The following is a 19,157-nucleotide window of genomic DNA, read 5'->3' as shown; positions in this document are numbered from 1 at the left end:
ATATCATGGGATTCAAACTACCCTCTTGATAGGACTTGGATAAATTTTCTGTCTCCATCTGCAATAGTGTCCCTTGCTGTTGCTTCAGACTCAGGAATTTGAAGATGTCTTTACTCATGTGCATGGATTGTGAAAGACAACTGTCCTTTTCATGGGTATGCCAGTACATAAGTATACAAAAAGTTTTGAGTTGTTAAGATTACTGGATGAAAGATGGAGGAGATAGAATATTAATTATAGAAAAAACTACACAAACCATGATGGATACTTTCCTCTTCAAGCAATGAGGAGAAAAATAGGACCCAAGTGGCCTGACCAAATCAGGCAGTTGCAATACAAATTGGCATTGTTTTAGCAAGTGAATGGGACCAGATGACCTTCAGAGATCTCTTACAAAGCCAACTACTCTTTGTCTCCATAAGTGTATTTTTATAACATAAAAAGCACAGAAAAGTGCTCTGCACAAGGTTTCAGGAGGCTGTTTAGTCCCTCCTCACCCAGTTCAATGTCACCTGTTCTCAGTTGTTCCTTTTTCTCAGGGCTGAAGTATTTTCTCTGTGCATAGATATTTATTTTCACAGTCTCCCAGAAATCTGTTCCAGCATCCAAAAATTCTTACTATTTGGAACTTTTCCTTGACATCAAATCAAAATCTCTCCTGATGTAATTTAAGCTGATTATATTTGCCCTAACCTCAGTGCTGGCAAAGAAGAATTCATTAATCATTTGTTTTGCAGCTACCTTTCTCCAGCTGAAGCCAGCTGTACATCACCTTGGGGTCATTTTCCCTAGACTAAGCAACCCAGATTTTTTCAGTCCACAGGGCATGTAGACATCTGAGCATTTCTGTTATTCCCCTTGAACCTTCTCTAATGAGTCCATCGATCTCAGGAAAACAAAGTTCCAACCTGGACCTAGGTGAGACCTTCCCAGTGCCGAACTGAGTGGTAATCTCAGTAGAACTGAGATTGTTTGAAATGTTTCAGCAATGATCCTCTACTTGGTAGATCACAATACAATTTTTCCACTTTAAAATCAGCATAATATCACTGACTCGGCTTCAGCTGTAAGCATTTTAAAGCATGATCCTCAGTCTACGTGTTCTCAAACATTTTTCAACTATCACATTGCTATTATTATGTCTTTTGGTGAAATACAGCTCTCTACAACAAGGAACAAAAGTTATAGGACAACACTGGTTGGAATGCTCTGGTAGTCAGAAGGGATGTGTTTCAGAAGAGAACTCCTAAATGCCCCCTTTGCTAGAGAAATATATGACCTTTTCTGAAAGGAAACAATGAATACTTACGGTCAAGTAACAATATCTTAGCATGTATTTTCAATTAATTATTGCAAACACTTCGTGTTGCTTTGTCATCTGTTATCAGAAAGAACATCAGGCTGCATTAAATTTCCTACTCATTGCAATGGAGTTAAAAAAAAAAGCAGAGTTTCTGTACTTGGTTGGTTCCTTATTAGCTACAGTACTTCTTATGTTGTAATTTCAATCCTGTGCTCTGTGCAATAAAATTGTTAACAGTCATATTTTGAGCCTAGAAATAATGAGGTAGCTTTGGAATGCTGCCTTCCCTACCAACAAAACACTGTCCCTTAAATGAACGCTTCTAGGAATGCCTCAGGAGTACTATGCACAGCACGGATAACTTCAGATTACGTAAAATAATGATGCCTTATGGAAACCTTTTTTAGTTCTTTCTATGTCAAACTACAGTAAAAAAATCAGTGAGATATCATCCTTCAAATCCATCAAATTAGTAGTAATTGGATGCTCTCCTGCATGAGGAAAACTGAGACCAGGGAGAATGGCGAGGCCATTCTGCAAAAGGTCTGTGGCAGAATGGGGCACATCCAATGAATCCTGTTCTGAAAGGTGCAGAGCTATTACTGATTCAAAGAACTGAAGGACAAAATGTGACTATTGAGCTAAATGGGACATGCCATGCAATATTAGGTTCAGGTACTCAGCTGTTTTGAAGGTATACCCATGAAAGAAGCTTGTGTTAAGGAGAGCAGGAAAGCCATCAAAAGTCAGGAGTGCTGGCTCTGTGCACCTCCTACTAAACTCAAGGCAAACGCAAAGCTTCCCATTCATCTCATAAGTTGTCTATAGCAGTGATCCTCCGAGTCCTGTAATAAATTACTGCCAACTTTCATGGCTTTTCATGGACTACTGGGCATTCTTTATCTCAAACTTTTAACTGAAAACATGTTTTTTGACCATTTCACAGACAGAAGTGGACTGTGGACTATAATTGTGGAGTCATTAATACAAGGAGACATAGATGACAAAGACCTTGCAGTCTCCTGTGGGTATAAAAGGCAAAATTAAATTCAAGTCTGAACAGGTGTGTCACAATGTTGGCATTTTCACATACTTATACCAGCAATATGGACAAGATAATTCCTAGGGCTTAGCATCAAATAAGAAAATGCTTAGCACTTACAGCTACAGTTCAGTTTGTATTAGGGAGGTTTATTTTCTTTGTATACAGACATAACTTTACTGATCATTTCAAGCGGTTTGATCCAAAATCTGGTGCAGACTACTCTTTTATTCCCCTGCTATTTTTGCCTGTTGATTGATGGCTGTTTCAATTCTTTCATACAATCAGTTGTAGTCATTAGTTTTTCCTGCAATATTAAGCATCCAGTCACTGAACCACTACTAAATCCAGATAAAAGGAAGACTGTATGATACCTGACCCTGACATATACACATGGGCAGAGTGCCCCAGTGATTGTTACTGGGAAAAGAACTGTGAACTGCAACTGAGGAGGCAGGATAGAAGAGCCCAGTAGGAAGCAGGTGAAGCTGCTCACAGACACAAGGAGGACCTTAGAGGGGTAATGGACTGGTCTGCAGGCAGGGAATGGTCTGAAATGTCTCAGCAAGCCAGTCATTTTCTCCTTCATGATTTCACTGCTTGTTTCCACTTACTGATAAAGAACAGCATTGGGTGTCAAAGTCAGTCTTTTGAAAAAGAACCTGTGGCGAAGTCATAAGCTGAATAAATATGTGGATACATCTTGTAGAGTGCATGGCACAGCAGAAAATAAAAATAAAAAGCAAGATATCTGTTCTTCTAATTTAAAAAAAAGTTGATTATTTAAGGAATTGAAACTTTAATACATGTGTATTATACTACTATTTAAAGTACTCTGCAAATTAAATGGATACATGTTTTTAAACATTAGATTAGAAATTTCATTTGTTTGTGGAGTTTCCACTCAATGCTCTATTAACATCTTCCATTAAACATTATCTATAGCTATTAATTTATCTGTCTCTTGTAAGATGGTTATGGTAACTTTTTCTTTCTGCATCTACATCTCCTACTACACTTTAATGAAAAACAGGTGTAAATGATATCAGGTTAACCTCATTGCTCTACAGGTATGATGAAAGACAAACAAAAATTATTTAGTGGATGGTACAAGTCTTGGTAAAGTACTATTAGTGATTATAAGACCCTCCCGTATTTCAAAATACAGCAAATGTCACTGAGATATCTTACTGGACATGGGAGATTTGAATTTTTCAGTGTTCCCAGGCAGCTGTCCTGAAACACGATTTCGGTTGGAAAAATATTGCACTGATGAACCAGAAACACTGCTCTGCAATCTGACTGTGTTAATCAGATTTAGTAATGACATAATCTGGATAATACTTACCCAGATCTTTACCTAGATCCATACAGGATCCCATACATAAATTATACTCCCTTGTTTATCCATATAGGATTGCTCCCTTGTAGCCTGAGCACCACCTTCCTTTTGAGCTATTTGTATTGTAGACTAAGCCTAGATTTGTTTCCACAGGGAGCAATCTTATAGCTCTATATCGGGAAAGGGGCATTTCTTATTACAGATATTTGTCACTTGTTTGGATCATGAAGTGATACAGCATTTCAGCAACATCCTAAATTTTGTAATGAAGCAGGAAGCTCTTGATGAAGTTCACAGCTACACAGGAATTAGATGATCTTTCCTCTGAAGATGATTTGAGGGAACAGTGCTTTTTGTGGGACTGAAGCAGTGTCTAGCATGTGAATAAGTACGAAGTTACTTTGAGGACTTGTGTTAAAAAAATGAAAACAAATAATGTGGAAGGACTATACTTCTATGTGAATTTGCTGTGAAGGGTCAAGACATAATGAGTAATGTTTCATCACAAGGAAGGAAATTAAATCAAGAAATACGGCTCTAAAGAAAATATAGAACAAAGAAGTTGTTGTTTGCTAAATGGAAAAGACTAGTAGTCTTATTCATAGATATTTCCAAAAAGTTGCTTCAAAGATAATTATACAAAAAATTCATCAAAGACCTGAATTCTCCCTTTCCTTTCTTCACATATTTTTTAAGCTTTTCCTAATGAACACAAGCTCTAATTGAAGTCAGAAAAAACACTTGTTTTGATTGAATTAGGAATTAAGTAATTCTTAAATATACACAATTCCTCTTGATACCAATATGAGTTTTGTATGAAGACATGTAAAAATCAGTGATGCAGGTCAGGGAAGAGAATTTAGATTAAAAAAACCCCAAAACTAAGTGAATATGAAATATATTTCTATCAGTAGTTCTGTGGGAAAAGAAGGGGGGTAAAAAAGGCAACACTGATTCATGAGCAAGATAAGGAATATGTTAGTAAAATCAACTAAATGTTTCCTCATTAACTGAGGGTAGTCTCCTTTTCCAGACAAAGTTAGGTAGCAATATAACAGAAGGATGCGGTCAGAGTATACACCAAATAAATCTTTTCAAGCCTCTGCACTGCTTATTTACAGTGATATCAGTGATACACAATAAACATTCAAATACTCAAAACAGGTTGAATAAACATTATCATTGGTACTCTAAAGGAATCAGTTAGGTTGACTACAAATTAATCTAAATTTTTAAAAGTCTACAAGCAACTTACCAGCTTACTAACCACACTTGGTGCAGTATATCACACTTCAGTTTGGCCTGAAGCACATTTTATTATCCTCCTGCGTTAAGTACAAGAGGCAAGATGATTAATTAATACACTGATTACCATTTATCTCAAGTTTGTGGCATGTTCCAGTTACTTTATGTTATCCCAGCAACTGATAGCAGAGGATATGCCCAAATTAAGATTCCAAATAATCATACTGCCAAAAAGAAGACCTCAGCATCCTAGCAAATTTTGTTCAGAAGAGGAAGGAATAGCGAGTAAACTGAAACACATGAGCTTTTGGTTAATTCAAAGACACCAGTTGTTTCTCAATACCCACTGTGGCTTTCCAGTTCCACAGCTCTGAAAGAGTAGGAGCACAGGCACCTTGGGCTGAGCTTTCTGTATCTTGGAGTGCATGAGGATTCATGAGACACAGCTGAAATTCACTGTTTGCATGGCTTAGGAGGGACAGGTAAGGAAAGCTGATGCTCACTTAAGTTATCTGAAGGTCTTTTGGAAGTCTGCCTTCAGATGCTCAAAAGTTTCACATTTCACATGCAAGTGAAATGCAATTCTGAACTTAAATACCAGGGAAATTGACACATTCATTGTCTTCTGCTCCAAGATCTCTTCTAGGAGGTGCTATGGAATAGCTACACATTTGCTGTGATTATGGCACTTCCCTTGCATTTATAGTATAAATACTTTTTCTTGACCCCTCTCCTAAAAAAATTTTGGTTGGCATCCAAGATGTCAGAGTTAGAAGTACTGAGGAATTGTTGAAACATCAGATCTGGCAGTCAGGCACAAGAGCTGCCTTGGCTTGCACCAGCAGAGAGAGATTAGAGGATGTAAGAGAGTTGCTACTTTTTCCTGGGTGGTAACTTTTTGTTTTCTGAGTTTCAGTAAAGCTTCACAGGCTCCAAACCTTTTGTGAATCCTGTTTTTTCAGATCTAATTCAGAGGACATTCTACACTGTACTGATCTTTTATTCATATTATAGAAGAATAAAATAAAAAAATATCCTTCAAACATTTTCCTACAAACAAACAAAAAAAACCAAACATCCAGGCTCAGTAATTTTTTTAATGATGCCTCCTTCTCAGTGTCATTATCAAAAGAATAATTTGTAGGATTTGGTTGGTATTATTCTAAAGGTATTTCCCCATGGTTTTAAAGTCCTGTAGAGTTATGTGACTGAGTAACTCAACATTAGACAGAAGATTGGATGTTTTGACTTGGAAGACCTCATGTTTAAGAGAAAGGACCAAGACTGAGGGTGCTGGAAGTCCAGGGTCCCTGTGTCTGGGATCATGGAAACAGGGTAAGCGTATCACCAAGGCGCTGCAGCAATGCTTTGGGTGATGAATACTCCTGGAGCTGGATTTGCTTAAATCAGTATGAAGGCTGTCTTTCTGTATTGGTGTCAACCTTTAGCTTGCTAACAGGATTAGTTCCACAACAACATAAATTTAACTAGTAGGTGGTTAATATCTTTCTTTCAAAACACCTGTGTTCTTGTCTTTTTTTAACACAGACATCAACAGCTGCAAGAAAACTTCAGTATTTTTAAATTATGTTGTTAGGAAGGCTTTGGGTTTGTTATTTTTATTTTCTTTTTGTCTTCTGTTATATATTAATAATTATTGAAGCAGCAAAACTGATAACTCTGATTTTGAAAAATATATATTCTTTTATGAATAGGAGATTCTAAGAGCTATTTTTAAGGTATATCATCACCCAGATGATTTTAGAAGAGCCAGTATGTACCTAACTATAACTGTAGTGATGACTGAAACCTTGGCATAAGCAGCTTTTACTGAAGCTTTTATTGCTTTACTGAGCAAGCTTCTTTTTTTGTTTGTTTGTTTAAGGTTGGGTTTTTTGGGGGGGGGGTGCGGAGAGGTTGTTGTTTACAACATCTTTGAAATAAACCTGCTTAACAAGCTGAATTCTTACGATGTCTGAAAGCTTCAATGAAACTCCAATTGACTTTAATTTAGTTCATATTTTTGCAGGAAAGTAGAAAAGCCTGGGAGAATGACCTTTACTTATTCCCTAGAGTGTAAACAATTGAGAGATAGATATGAAGAGATCCACATTCTCTGTAGGAGCCTTTCTCTCCTCTCAGTGAGTACTGTGTAATGAAACCGTAACTCACACTGGTGTCGATAGTAATTATGTACATGCACTGGGAAGGAATGAAATTTTAAATTGGTAACTCTTCATAAAATCTTATTACAACAGTTCTATAGGCCACTGTTCAATGCAGTGGGTTAATAAGCATTAGTCAAACTCCTGCCAGGGCAGGAATCCAGTAGGATTAATATTGGTAAAATGTTTAATAGAAACTTGTTTTTTAATTACTTTTAAAAGAGAAGAGAGCATACCTAATATGAATGTTTTGTAAAAAAAAAAATCTTCTTTATTGTAGCTCTCTGTTACTTAATACTGGTTTTGTCACTGAATACCACTAGATATGAGAAAATCATTTAAACCATTGGAATAACAAAACTTTCATATAAAAAGCAAGGTGAGAGAATACAGACCTGCATTGCTAAGCCTTTCAGGAAATGTATGGGCAATGTTCATTTTACCCCATAATGAACACGGCATTATATTATTTTATGCCACTTCTTGAATAAAACTATTTTCTTCACCATGTTTTAAATACTGGTTTATGCAGGTTTTTTTCTAGTGCTATCTATTATTCAGTATATGCTAGAAAGGATCCAAGAAAAGTATTTTATATCAAATGACATAGCATGCTAATGTTGCCCAATACATTTACAAACAAATCACCCCTTTCTGCAACACTATTCTTCTTTGGCTCTCAGACAGCCTTACAGGGGACTGAGGCATACCTCAGCAGAATTTTAATTCCTCTAGGTCCCAAGAAGCTGACCCCTCCACAGCATGCCTTATTGGCATAATCAAACACATGTTCTAAAGTTAGGAAACAATCACAGCTCTAATATTGCTAATGACTGAGACAATGCCTTGCAGATATCTCTGTTCATAGAGAAATCCGATTATGAACATGCATACCAAAAACATGTAGGCTGTGAGGCTGCACTCAATACATTGCTAGGTCTTTTCTCTGCTTTTGAAGTTCAACAGACTCCTGATCACAGGAATACCCAAATTGTGCCAGCTACCAGGCAGCTGCAGAGCCAGCAGTGAGTCACTGGAATGCAGAACTCAAGACCCTCCCTCTCCACGCTGCACCACAGAAGCCAAAGAGATTGTCAGCTGAGGTAGAAATTACACTTCCCCTCCTTGTAAGCAGAACCATGGGAAAGATACAGGCAAAGAATTTATGCACCCACACATTCACACATTTGCTCTTGATACTCCTCTCTAGTAAACACTAGGGAGAAAAATAGAAATCAGACACTTCTATGGCACGGAAAAATCACGAAATGAAGTTTTCAGAGCACACATCAGTATTTGTTTTGTGATGCTGATACCTTATGGCATACTCCATGCTATAGTAGTTCTTATGCCACAGGTAAGTGTCCCAAATATCACCTGGGATGAAGTATTTTCCCCTTTCTAGTTTGTCAGGATTTTACATGTGTTAACAGTACTCATATGAGTATGTGTCTGCATTTTGGAGTTGCTACAGAGCAGCTAATCCTGACAAGGCAGAATCAGCACAAGCAGCACACACATAATTGTCTAAAACATCTATGTTTTGTGTCGTGATTATTTTCATCATGCTCTTCAGCAGGTATATGAAATTAAAAGATCAATTTTAAGTAACTCCTGTAATCCATTTATAAATAAATTAAGCTTTACAGCTTTTCTTTGGTCTGCATGCATGATTACAGCACTCAAGATCACAGCATTCTTATGGCTAGATCAGATACCATATTGCAAAATCTATTTTAAAATGCTATTTTGAGTAAGCTTGATAAGCATTAAATAGGGAAAAAAATTGTTTTGTTGCAAGCCAGGAAGAATGCATAGTTGATTAAATATCAAAGACCAAAATTTACAAAATAATACCATGAGAACAGAAGCAAATTTAGCTTACAAGCATTAAGGGAAGACATGATTAAACTGATTACCATGCACAGCATTAGTCATTGTTACTATACAATTCTGCTGTCTGCTGAAGTATCTAATCTACAATAGAAGTAAGATATTTTAGCATCAAGTTAACATATAACAGCTGGCACATAATAATTACTGCAAATGAAATTGAGAAGTGTGATGAAATTTTCATGTACTTATACATATATATGGGAAGGAAGTGTTCACCAGATAAATCATCTCTACATAAGAGAGCTCCTTGTTAGTCTACCTATAAGACATACATTAGATAAAACTCTTGTATAGTTTCTTCTAGCTGCTATTTCTGTCAGAACTTAAAAAAATTGAAATACTAAAGATGAATGAATGCTGGTCAGATATTTAATTTCTGCTACTAAATCCTAAGAAATGAATGGCATGTTGATTTTCTGTGAAAATAATGTCTGTCATAGTTGTAGTTACTTCAGAGAACACAAAAAAGGAGGTGGGTAATAGCATATATTTACAATAAAGTTGTATACAGGTTCATATACAGTAAATGTAAACATAACTTAGTTCAAATAATTGATTTTCCTTTTGAGTGGCTCCACTCAGTGAGCTCAATTTGCATGTGATGTGTTTTGTAGAAATTGTAACTGATGTTTCCATTCAAGTGAGATCAAAACAAGAGTCTTAATCTGTTTTCCTGCAGCAATGATGATCTAAGGGTGGTGATCCAAAGCCCAGACTCACTCAGAGGGACAAGAACTTATCTCACAACTCATTTAACTCTATTTTGGGTGTAAGTGTGCAGAAGAAAACAAGGTTATTTTCTGTTTTCCCTGTCCCTGGACCCTACATGAAGGTAGGTAATGGACATTACCTTGTCAATTCATGCCACCTTCTTTGCCTCCTGGCTATCATGAACTCAAATATCTTAGGGCAGAGAGGGGGAAATGCTCTGCTGGAATGGGTCTGGAATCACTTCTGACTACTGGAATCCCTTCCTCTAAGCCAGCCAGGATTTCCAAGTAAGGAGGTTCTAGTTCCACAAGAGAAGCTTTAAAGAAACAAGACACCAGTTAAATGTTTAAGACAGATTTTCTCATCATGGCTAGATTGCCTTGGGTGAAAGGGTCCTCTTTGGATACTTTATTGAAATACAATATATGGTACAAGTTGTCTTAAGGAATTTAAGTCATAAATGAGAGAAAGTGCTAGGAATTATTCAATTTTTATGTAAATTGCCAGGATGAAATATGAAAGGGGAAATAAGACAATTTTGTGCTGTTTCTGACTACTGTTTTTTTTTCCTGTTTGAGTATCTGACAGGTTCTTCCAATATGAATCACATACTGGGGCTGAAGGTCAAGGACTGAATGAGTTGCTCATTTTAACCTTCCTGCCTTCTTCTACAGTCAGACTGAAACATAAGTAACAGTTTATTCATATTTTCTACTTATTTTCAATGTTATCAAATTCCAAATGCCAGATATTTTTACTTTATTTGTATGAAATGCTCCCCTATTCTGTAATGGCACCATTCATACCACATGAGGAGTAAAGTGTTACAAATCATGCAAAACAAGAACCTAAAACTCAATAGCTGGATCTGCTTGAGCCAGCTGGTGAAACTGATGTAGTTCCCTACATAATTTTACACTGTAAAATTACCTTTAATGGAGGACACAAATTTTCAAATAAGATTTACTTCATTCTTTATCTCTTACATTTGCAGTGTAAAAAATTACACCAGGAATTTATATTATAAGGCACTTTATAATACAAAGAGGAATACATGCATATATTATAAATTATTATTGATGTAATATATAAAATATATTCAAGATTTCAGAAAACTAAATTCTGATAGAGGATGTAAACTCAATAAGAGTAGTATATTTAAAATACCTAATTCCATTAAAAGTAAATTTGTTATGCTCTCTTTCCAGGTATTTTTGTTACTATTTAAAAGGAAAAACTGCATAATATAGAACAATAAGGAATTTCTACGTGGGAGGTTTTATTTTAATTTAGAGATACCTTAGGATACTAAGGCAAGTAATAACCAAAAAAAAAAAAAGGAAGGATGTGAAAATATGTTGCAATGTTGCATATATACAAAACGGAGCTGTACTGACAAATGTACTGTATCTGCTAATGTCAGGTATAAAAATGTTCAGAATAAAACAATTTTTTCCTATTGGACAGTTGAAAGTCTAGCTATTGCCTTTTCCTGACAACTAAGGCTATCACTATCATTCACTGAGAATTCTCACTAACAGAGTTTCCAAAATTAAAACTAAGCAGGATTTAATTACATTGTTTGATCCTTTACGCAGTTTGTTATGGTTCATACACAGTTATGTATGGTTCAAAATCCAGGCCAGTTGGTTTCTTATCCTTAGCTCAACATGCAGTCACATTAGATTACCTTCAGGTTTTTGTTTTGGCTTTTTTTGCTTTCACTATAATTGGAAATTTTACATAGACTGTACTCTCAATTCATTTATATTTGGCACTATATTGAAATACACTCGTCATTGTTAACCAGCATCCAACAATTATGATAATTTGACATACCAGTTTGAAAGTTATATTGAATTTTCTCTTCTTATAGACACTAATTGCATATTTGAAGTGATGGATCTTGTTCTCTCAGAAGCATGCATCTGGATCCCTTATTTATCATAACTTGAGAAGGAGGTATGGCCTTATTTCTTCCATTTCTTAGGTTTTCAGAAATGCATAAACAGTGCAAACAAACATAAATCATGTTCCATCAACTAACTGCTATAAAACCATTTACATGGAAACAGGGTAATTCTGTCCTATTTTCTGCCCAGTAAGTTAGTCCTTAAAAACTCAGCTGGAATAGAGAAATTGGACTGAATTAGCTCATACTTGAAATATATGCCATATTTGGCACGATTATTAAGCTTTTGTGTATGCCTGGGAAACCACAGGGATGTGTTATTTAGCCTTTTCACCTGAAAACATTTCCATCTTGTCTCCGTGCCCATCCCTGTGCCATTTTACAAGCCTCCCCTCCAGTCCCAGGTGGGAGTCTTTGACTCCTATTTATTTGCAACACTTCTGCTGTCAGAAATGTGTTGTGGGAGATAACAAATGAGCGACATTGAAAGAATCCCATCTGTGCAACTGAACACACAAAGTTCATCCAGAACCTGCTGCACATCAGTGGCACTACTCCTCACAGCTCTGGCTCTGGCACAGGAGGGGGACACCACAAAGTGCCATGCACATCCAGGCAACTGAGCTCCCAAATGGTTCCCCTGCTCTGCAGGGCTCTGAATCCTCCCTTGCCATCGGGTGCACATTTAATAAACACATTTTCGTTGTGAATGAATGACAGCTCAGAGACTCACAGTACTCAAAACAACTATGAACAACTTTTTCATTTTTTATGAGTGGAGGATGAGGAGAAACTGTGTTGCAAGAATAGCTGAAAGTAAGAAGTTTTTCATACATGTGTTAATTAATGAAGAAATGGTGATGGACTGAAATCTGATCCCTGTTACCCCCAGTGTACACGGGAGCTTGACCTGGAAGTCTGATTAGAGAAAACATTTGCTTTGAACCCCCAGAATTTCAGGTACAGAACTATTTGAATGACTCTTGCTGTTAGCTAAATAAGCATCAGTAACACACTATTTTCAACCCTAAATAATTAATTTTTGCTTGGCACTTCCATGTAACCACCATACTGAGTAACATCTCACTGAAGACTAGACATTTGGAGGTGTAACAAATGGTGGAGCAGATACTTTAAATTTTCATCATGACATCTCTCACGATGTTTTTTAAAAGCCCACATCAATTAAGGGAACTCTGCTTTGAAGAACTTCCTGCAATTTTTGTTTAGCTTAGAGATATAGTTATTTAGCATTTCAAATAAGCCATGAAGTGCAGAAAATGGCCAGTAGCAGCTAAATCCTGGAAAGCAGAATTTTAAGTAGGTTTTCTACAGTTAGAAAACTTAAGGAAATGTTCAGTTACTTGCAGTTACCAAGAAGGGTAATGAACATTTATAGGTCTTTAAAAGCATGTCATGTCACAAAATCCATATTAACAGACTCATTGGAAAGACATCTGCCGTATTCAGTGACTCCTGCATTACGAACTCTGCAAGCAGTTCTGAGATTCCCCACACTTTTAAGCAGGTGGCAGTGTAGGTTAAAGAGACAGATTTTTCCTGCAGCTGATAGAAATCATGCTTTCCTATTTTACCATTTATCTCAACTTAAGGTAAAAATATCTAACACTATTACTGGGTTCCTATCTAGATGGGAACAGGCATGAACTTTGAAATGCACCTCTTTGTTGACTCAGAATTCCATTATTTCCAGATGCAGCTTTGTGAACTTTATTTCTCAGAATGATACACTGCAGTAAGAGACATAACTTAACCTCTCCTCTTTAATATGACAGTGGGAAGACCTGTCTTTTGAAGGGGTTAGGTGATGTTACAGCACAGTGATTCAGCACCTGTGCTCAGTGTCTAATCATAAACTTTGATAGCTTTAATAAAAGCAAATATGGTGCCCTTCTTTCTACTGGACTTTAATTCATGTCACTGACACAGACTCAGCTGCTAAGGAAATAAGGAATTTAGTTTACATTTGCAACTTTGGGTTGCCCTTTCAGTTATTTCAATCTTTTGTGCATAAAATGTTGCATTATCTAGCGTTTGTGCCTAAGGATCACTAATAAGGTTGATTTTAACATCTTTGACAGCGATGTGGATGGTGGGATGGAGTGCATCCTCTACAAGGCTAAGGATGACACTCAGCTGTGTGGTGCAGTGGACAGGCTAAAGGGAAAGGATCCTATCCAGAAGGTTCTTGAGAGGCTTGAGAGCTGGGCCACATGAACCTTGTGAAGCCCAACAAGACCAAGAATAATGTCATGCATCAGGGCAATCCCAAGCACAAATACTGGCTGAGCAGAGGATGGGCTGAGAGCAGCCCTCGGGGAAAGGACGTGGTGGTGTTGGCAGACAGGGAGCTACACATGAGCTGGCAATGTGTGCTTGCAGCCCAGAAATCCTAACACCTCCTGTACTGCAGCAAAAGCAGCGTGACCAGCAGATTGAGGGAGGGGATTCTCTCCCTCTGGTTTGTAAGACCCCTCCTGGAGTGCTGTGTCAGGTTCAGGGGTTATCCTGAACAAAAAGGACATTGACCTGTTGGGGCAAGTCCAGAGGGAGCCATAAAGATGATCAGAGGGATGGAGCACCTCTCCTATAAGCGAGTTGGGGTTGCTCAGACTGGAGAAGAGAAGGCTCCAGGGAGAACTTATAGCACCTTCCAGTCCCTAAAGGGAGCTTACAAGAGAGCTGGAGAGGGACATTTTACAAGAACATGTAGTGATAGACCTTAAACTGGAAGAGGGCAGGTTTAGATTAGATATTAGGAAGAAATTCTTTACTGTGAGGGTGGTGAGGTACTTCAAAACGTAGCCCAGAGAGGTTGTGGACACCCCACTCGTGGATGTGTTCAAGGTCAGGCTGGGTGGAGCTTTGAGCAGCCTGGTCTAGTGGAAGACGTCCATGACCATGGCAGGGGGGTTGGAACTAGATGATATCTAAGATGCCTTCCAACCACAACCATTCTTTGATTTTCTATATTTTTAAATTTTATATACTCTATTTAATTTCTGGGGGTTTCAGATACATCCTTCCTTATTAAACTAAAAGAAACAAAATGCAACAGCTGAGTATCATTTAATGAACAGTATGTGGCTTTGATCTCTTGCTAATGTGTGAACAGAACAACTCTTTTTCAGAAGCTTTTTTTTTTTTAGCTGACTAGACGCATGGTGACTGTAGCTGTCATGAAGCTATAGGTTTTTTACTCGGAGATATGAAAAATGTGTGCATGTGGAAATACTCTTGTGGAAGTGAAGCAGTGTTCAGGTGCACTGGTTCTGTGGCAGGAAAATACAGCTGGACTTAAAAAATATATATGAACCTAAAACCGAAGAAAGAACAATAGCTCCTTTTATTTTGGGAGTGCATGATGTGTAAAAATCCCAACTTCTTTGCAGGAATTGATTTCCACACTGCTGAAAGTAAAGTTCTTCGTGTTCAGGTGGAACTTGTGCATCAGCTTCTGCCTGCTGCCTCTCCTCCCAGCGGCTGGCACCACGGACAAGACCCCGGCCCCTTCCTCTCGAGGCCCGCCGTTTCGATATCCCCGCAGGGGGACGAGGCCCCGGCTCAGCCTCCTCCCTGAGGGCAGGTGCCCTGCGCGGGCTGAGGGCAGGGGCGCAGCTCCGCAGGGTGACGAGGCTCCCTTTGAGCCTTCTCCCTGAGGGCGGGTGCCCTGCGCGGGCTGAGGGCAGGGGCGCAGCTCCGCAGGGGGACGAGGCTCCCTTTGATCGGCCTCCCTGAGGGCGGGTGCCCTGCGCGGCTGAGGGCAGGGGCGCAGCTCCGCGGACACGCGGCCAGCGGCGGGCGGCGGCTCCCGCCCGGCACGGCCTNNNNCGCGGCCCCGCATGCGCGGCGCGGGCGCGGAGCTGTCCGAGCGCTGAAGCCGCGGCGCGCCCGCCCCATTCCAGCAGAGCGCCGGGCATCCCCGCCCCGCTCCCCCGGCACCGCACACCCTCCCTCCCTCACACCCTCCGCCCGCCCCGGCAACGCCGACGCTTCCCTACCCAACGAGGGGGAAAGCAGAGCGACCCAGTAGCCCCGCCACCGACCGTTCATAAATACTAATTGTCAGCGAAAGGGGAATAAAACATATCGACAACAGAGCCGCTCTCAGCGCTGTTCCCTTTTGCCTGATGCTCCTCGCATAGTTGTGTTTTCTCCTCCTCTCTTTTCATTTTTTTCCCCTTTCTTTCCATTTCTTTTCTTCTTTTTGCTTGCTTTTTTTCCCTCCCCCTCCATCAGCAAAAGCAAGTCGGGGGAACGACTGTGTCTGATGCCTTATCTCTTTCGTGCTGACTGCTGGAGATGAGCCTAGGCTTGACCTGACCATGATTCCAAGGACTGGCACTTCTCTTTTACCCCCACTTTGTAGAGATCCAGACCTTCTCTTCCTGATTGTCAAGAAAATTAAATTTTTGCTGAATTTGGAAATCTAGGCAGCAGCAGCTTACTTTTTCCCTGCATCTCTCTGGAATCGTTTCTGGGATATTTCCAAATCATCACAGAAAGCAGGAGGAATGAACCGGCAGCTAGTGAGAATTTTGACAACCTTGTTTGCATTTTTCTTAGAGACAAACCACTTCAGGTAGGTGATACCACTCTGTAATAATATTTGTCAAAAGGTTGTGAGAATCATAACTATAAAGATACTACGTCACAATAACCTAGTTTGTTTGCTGTATTTGAGAGTGTTTTGTGTTCATTCTATATAGACTATCCCTTTTACACTCAGAGACTCGTTGCTTGGTAACAAACACAAAAAATAATAATCTCAAGTTTGGGTGATCTATTTTCCATTTTCTGATGCAAAGATGTGGGGTGTTTTTCACTGTATATGAGTACAGCTAAGAACATGTTCTCTGGCTTTTCTTCCTAAATGCAAATTCTCTGCTCCTGGCAAAGGTTGTTTAGGAAGTTGCTTTGGTTCCCTCCTCTTCAATCTTTGGAAATGATTGTACCGGTTTTGTCAGGGATGTAGTTATTTGAAATTAGAGAAGGAGCCCTCTGATTTTGGGAAAACCCTGGATGAGACTAGTATTGTGTTGACTTAAAGTCCCAATGTTTCTGATTTTTTTTTTTATGTTTCATGAGCTTTTGCTTTAGCTAATGACTTTTCTGTGGTAGTGAGCAAAGAGGTCAGTCCTATTAACCAGAACAGCATTTCCGAGGAGATTCATTATTGGACTGGATGCTGCTGTGCATCTGCACGTACAGGTGAATCTACACGTAAAACTGTTCCAGGACTAATGAGGTGTACATATAGTGACACAGTGAAACAGTGTTTATATTTGTGAGCCTGGGTTCACAACACGACTCGTAACTAGTGGGCTCTAAATGAAAACAGAAGTAATTTGTATATGAATAAGTGTACTATCTTAATTTTCCAGTTCTTATTTTCTTAACTGAATTATTTCATTATTTAAGTTGGATAGATCATCTGCCGTGTATTAGATATTAAAAATATTTGCAATGGTACCCTGTCATTGACAAAAGCAAAAGGAAGCAACCGCCTCCTCTATATGGAACCTGAAAAAAATGCGTGGAATCACACCATGAGAATTTACTATCACCTTTCCTTTAAACAGTTTGAGTGAATTGTTTCTCTTTTGTAGCGAGAAAGGATTTGATATTGTCTTCTCCTTTCAGATGATCAGATATATATCTGATATTTTTGTACTTGCATGTAGATGCAAGTGTAATGAAAATACTCCATGAAACACTCCTGAAACTGAGAGGTTCCCTTTGGGCAAATATTTAAACAGAGAGTGGTTAAGAAGTCAGAGTCAGAATTAGTTTTAATTTAGCTCAAAGATGAAGTGGAAACAGACACAATTAAATTGGTTATTTAAGACTTAAGATAATGTTTTATTATTAAATCTGTGCCTCTGCACCCCAAATATGACCATTTTCATTCTAGTTTTTTTCCCCTGGGGAACAACTGTGGGGAACTCCTAAACTGGCTTTCTCTGCAATGTACTATGTGTTTGCAGTATGCAATGTGCTGTGTACACAGCATTTCACACACATGATATCGTATCAGAAGTTTTCTCTTAAATCCTTCAAACAGTCGTATTCAATGAACTTGCGTATGAATACCACCTGCTGATACTAAATTTTATTATTCAGTGCTCATGGAGAGGGGGTATAAACCCCCCTAAGATAGGTTGTGGCTGACTCTGAAGCCCTTTTTGCCGTGTTGGGAAAGAATCTGGACACTCACTAGCATGATTTAAATATATTTTGGGTAGCATCTGTAAAAAACAATTAAATTTTTTTTTCCCATCTGTATCTTTCCCAACATTAACAAATCCAGTATTTTTCAGTGTTGCTGGTTAAGTGTTGTAGGTTGTTGTTTGGAAGTTTAAGACCACCTTAAACCAGTGTTAACATAACATTTTAACAGCATCCATGCAATTAAAATAATAATATAAAATGGGTTATGAAAATCACTCTAAGATGGACCTATACATTGAGGTGAAAAGTAAATTGAATTTTCTTAAAGTATTAAAATTGTAATGAATTTTTTTAAAAGCTAAGGCTTTTTCTGAATAAAAAATTCTGTTAATGCATGATACCTGAAACTTGTCTTTATTTCTAGAATAAAGTTTTCAGATGAAATGTAGAGTTTGTTGCTCTTTAAGAACACTAATTTCTACCTTCACTGAGTTGAGACAATTTTATTTAGTTATGTAATTTCTCCATGACTTGAATACAATACAAGCTAAATATTAGCTAATGGTGGCTAATAATTTATTTAGGACGACTTTCTGTAAAGAACATGATTCAAGATCTGGAAAATCCCCCTCACAGACCCTGTCTCCTTCAGATTTTTTGGACAAATTGATGGGAAGGACATCGGGGTATGATGCTAGAATCAGACCAAATTTTAAAGGTAAGTTTTCTAAAACTTCTAATTAATTAATTGATGAAGTTTGGGATAAATTATAGGTTTTGAGGAGTTTTTAACCTCTGGGTTTAGATTAAGTTTTCAATAACTTCACTTTTCCAGTGTTATAGTGTCGTGGAAAACAGCTGGTCCATGGGATGGAATAGGAGACAGAGCAGTGTAGGTATTAAGGGTCCAGAGCTTGAAAACCCTCTTTTGACATGACAATAATGTTCAGCTGTCAAAAAATGCTTCTGAAGACCTTACTAACTTAACGTAGTGAATAGGATTATGAGCTTCAGAATAAAACCAAATGAGATGACTTGTTCCTGAAATTTTTGAGCCACAAAGACAATATAATTAAAACTTTAATGCTGAGATATTCTCTTCTTTATAGCAGTGTCTGAAGAAAAAAAATAAATCTATGTTTTCTTTCGACTTGGAGAAACTAAAATATTCTTCCCTAAGGTAGGGGGGACTCAAGGAATATACACAGAAGATTTTATCTTGCAAGTGCTGAATGAATAATAAAAAACAATGAATCAGGATCCCTATAAAATATAGAAACTGTATTTTGTTTGGTACTTTTATGACAGCCCCCATTTCTTCCAAAATTTAGGCTGAATTGTGGAACATC

General features: G+C 38.2%; 1 protein-coding gene across 7 annotated transcripts in view; it reads left to right on the top strand.

Moving 5' to 3' along the window:
* The first annotated feature begins 15,579 nt into the window (after positions 1-15,579).
* GLRA2 (glycine receptor alpha 2) overlaps positions 15,580-19,157 on the top strand; it is a 123,640-nt gene continuing 120,062 nt past the window's right edge. For 5 of the 7 annotated variants that reach the window (XM_039714550.1, XM_039714548.1, XM_039714551.1 and 2 more), the window contains exons 1-2: positions 15,580-16,219; positions 18,393-18,526. In XM_039714550.1, coding sequence (XP_039570484.1) covers positions 16,152-16,219; positions 18,393-18,526 — 202 coding nt within the window. In that variant the 5' untranslated portion in view covers positions 15,580-16,151. Of the gene's footprint in view, positions 16,220-18,392; positions 18,527-19,157 lie in introns of those variants that run through there. The other 2 variants (XM_039714552.1, XM_039714553.1) reach the window with 2 other exon arrangements.

Source organism: Passer montanus, unplaced genomic scaffold (genome assembly GCF_014805655.1).
Source record: "Passer montanus isolate IOZ18808 unplaced genomic scaffold, ASM1480565v1 scaffold3, whole genome shotgun sequence".
Lineage (NCBI taxonomy): Eukaryota > Metazoa > Chordata > Aves > Passeriformes > Passeridae > Passer > Passer montanus.
Note: the sequence above shows the minus strand (reverse complement) of the source record. Positions and strands in the feature narration are given on the sequence as shown.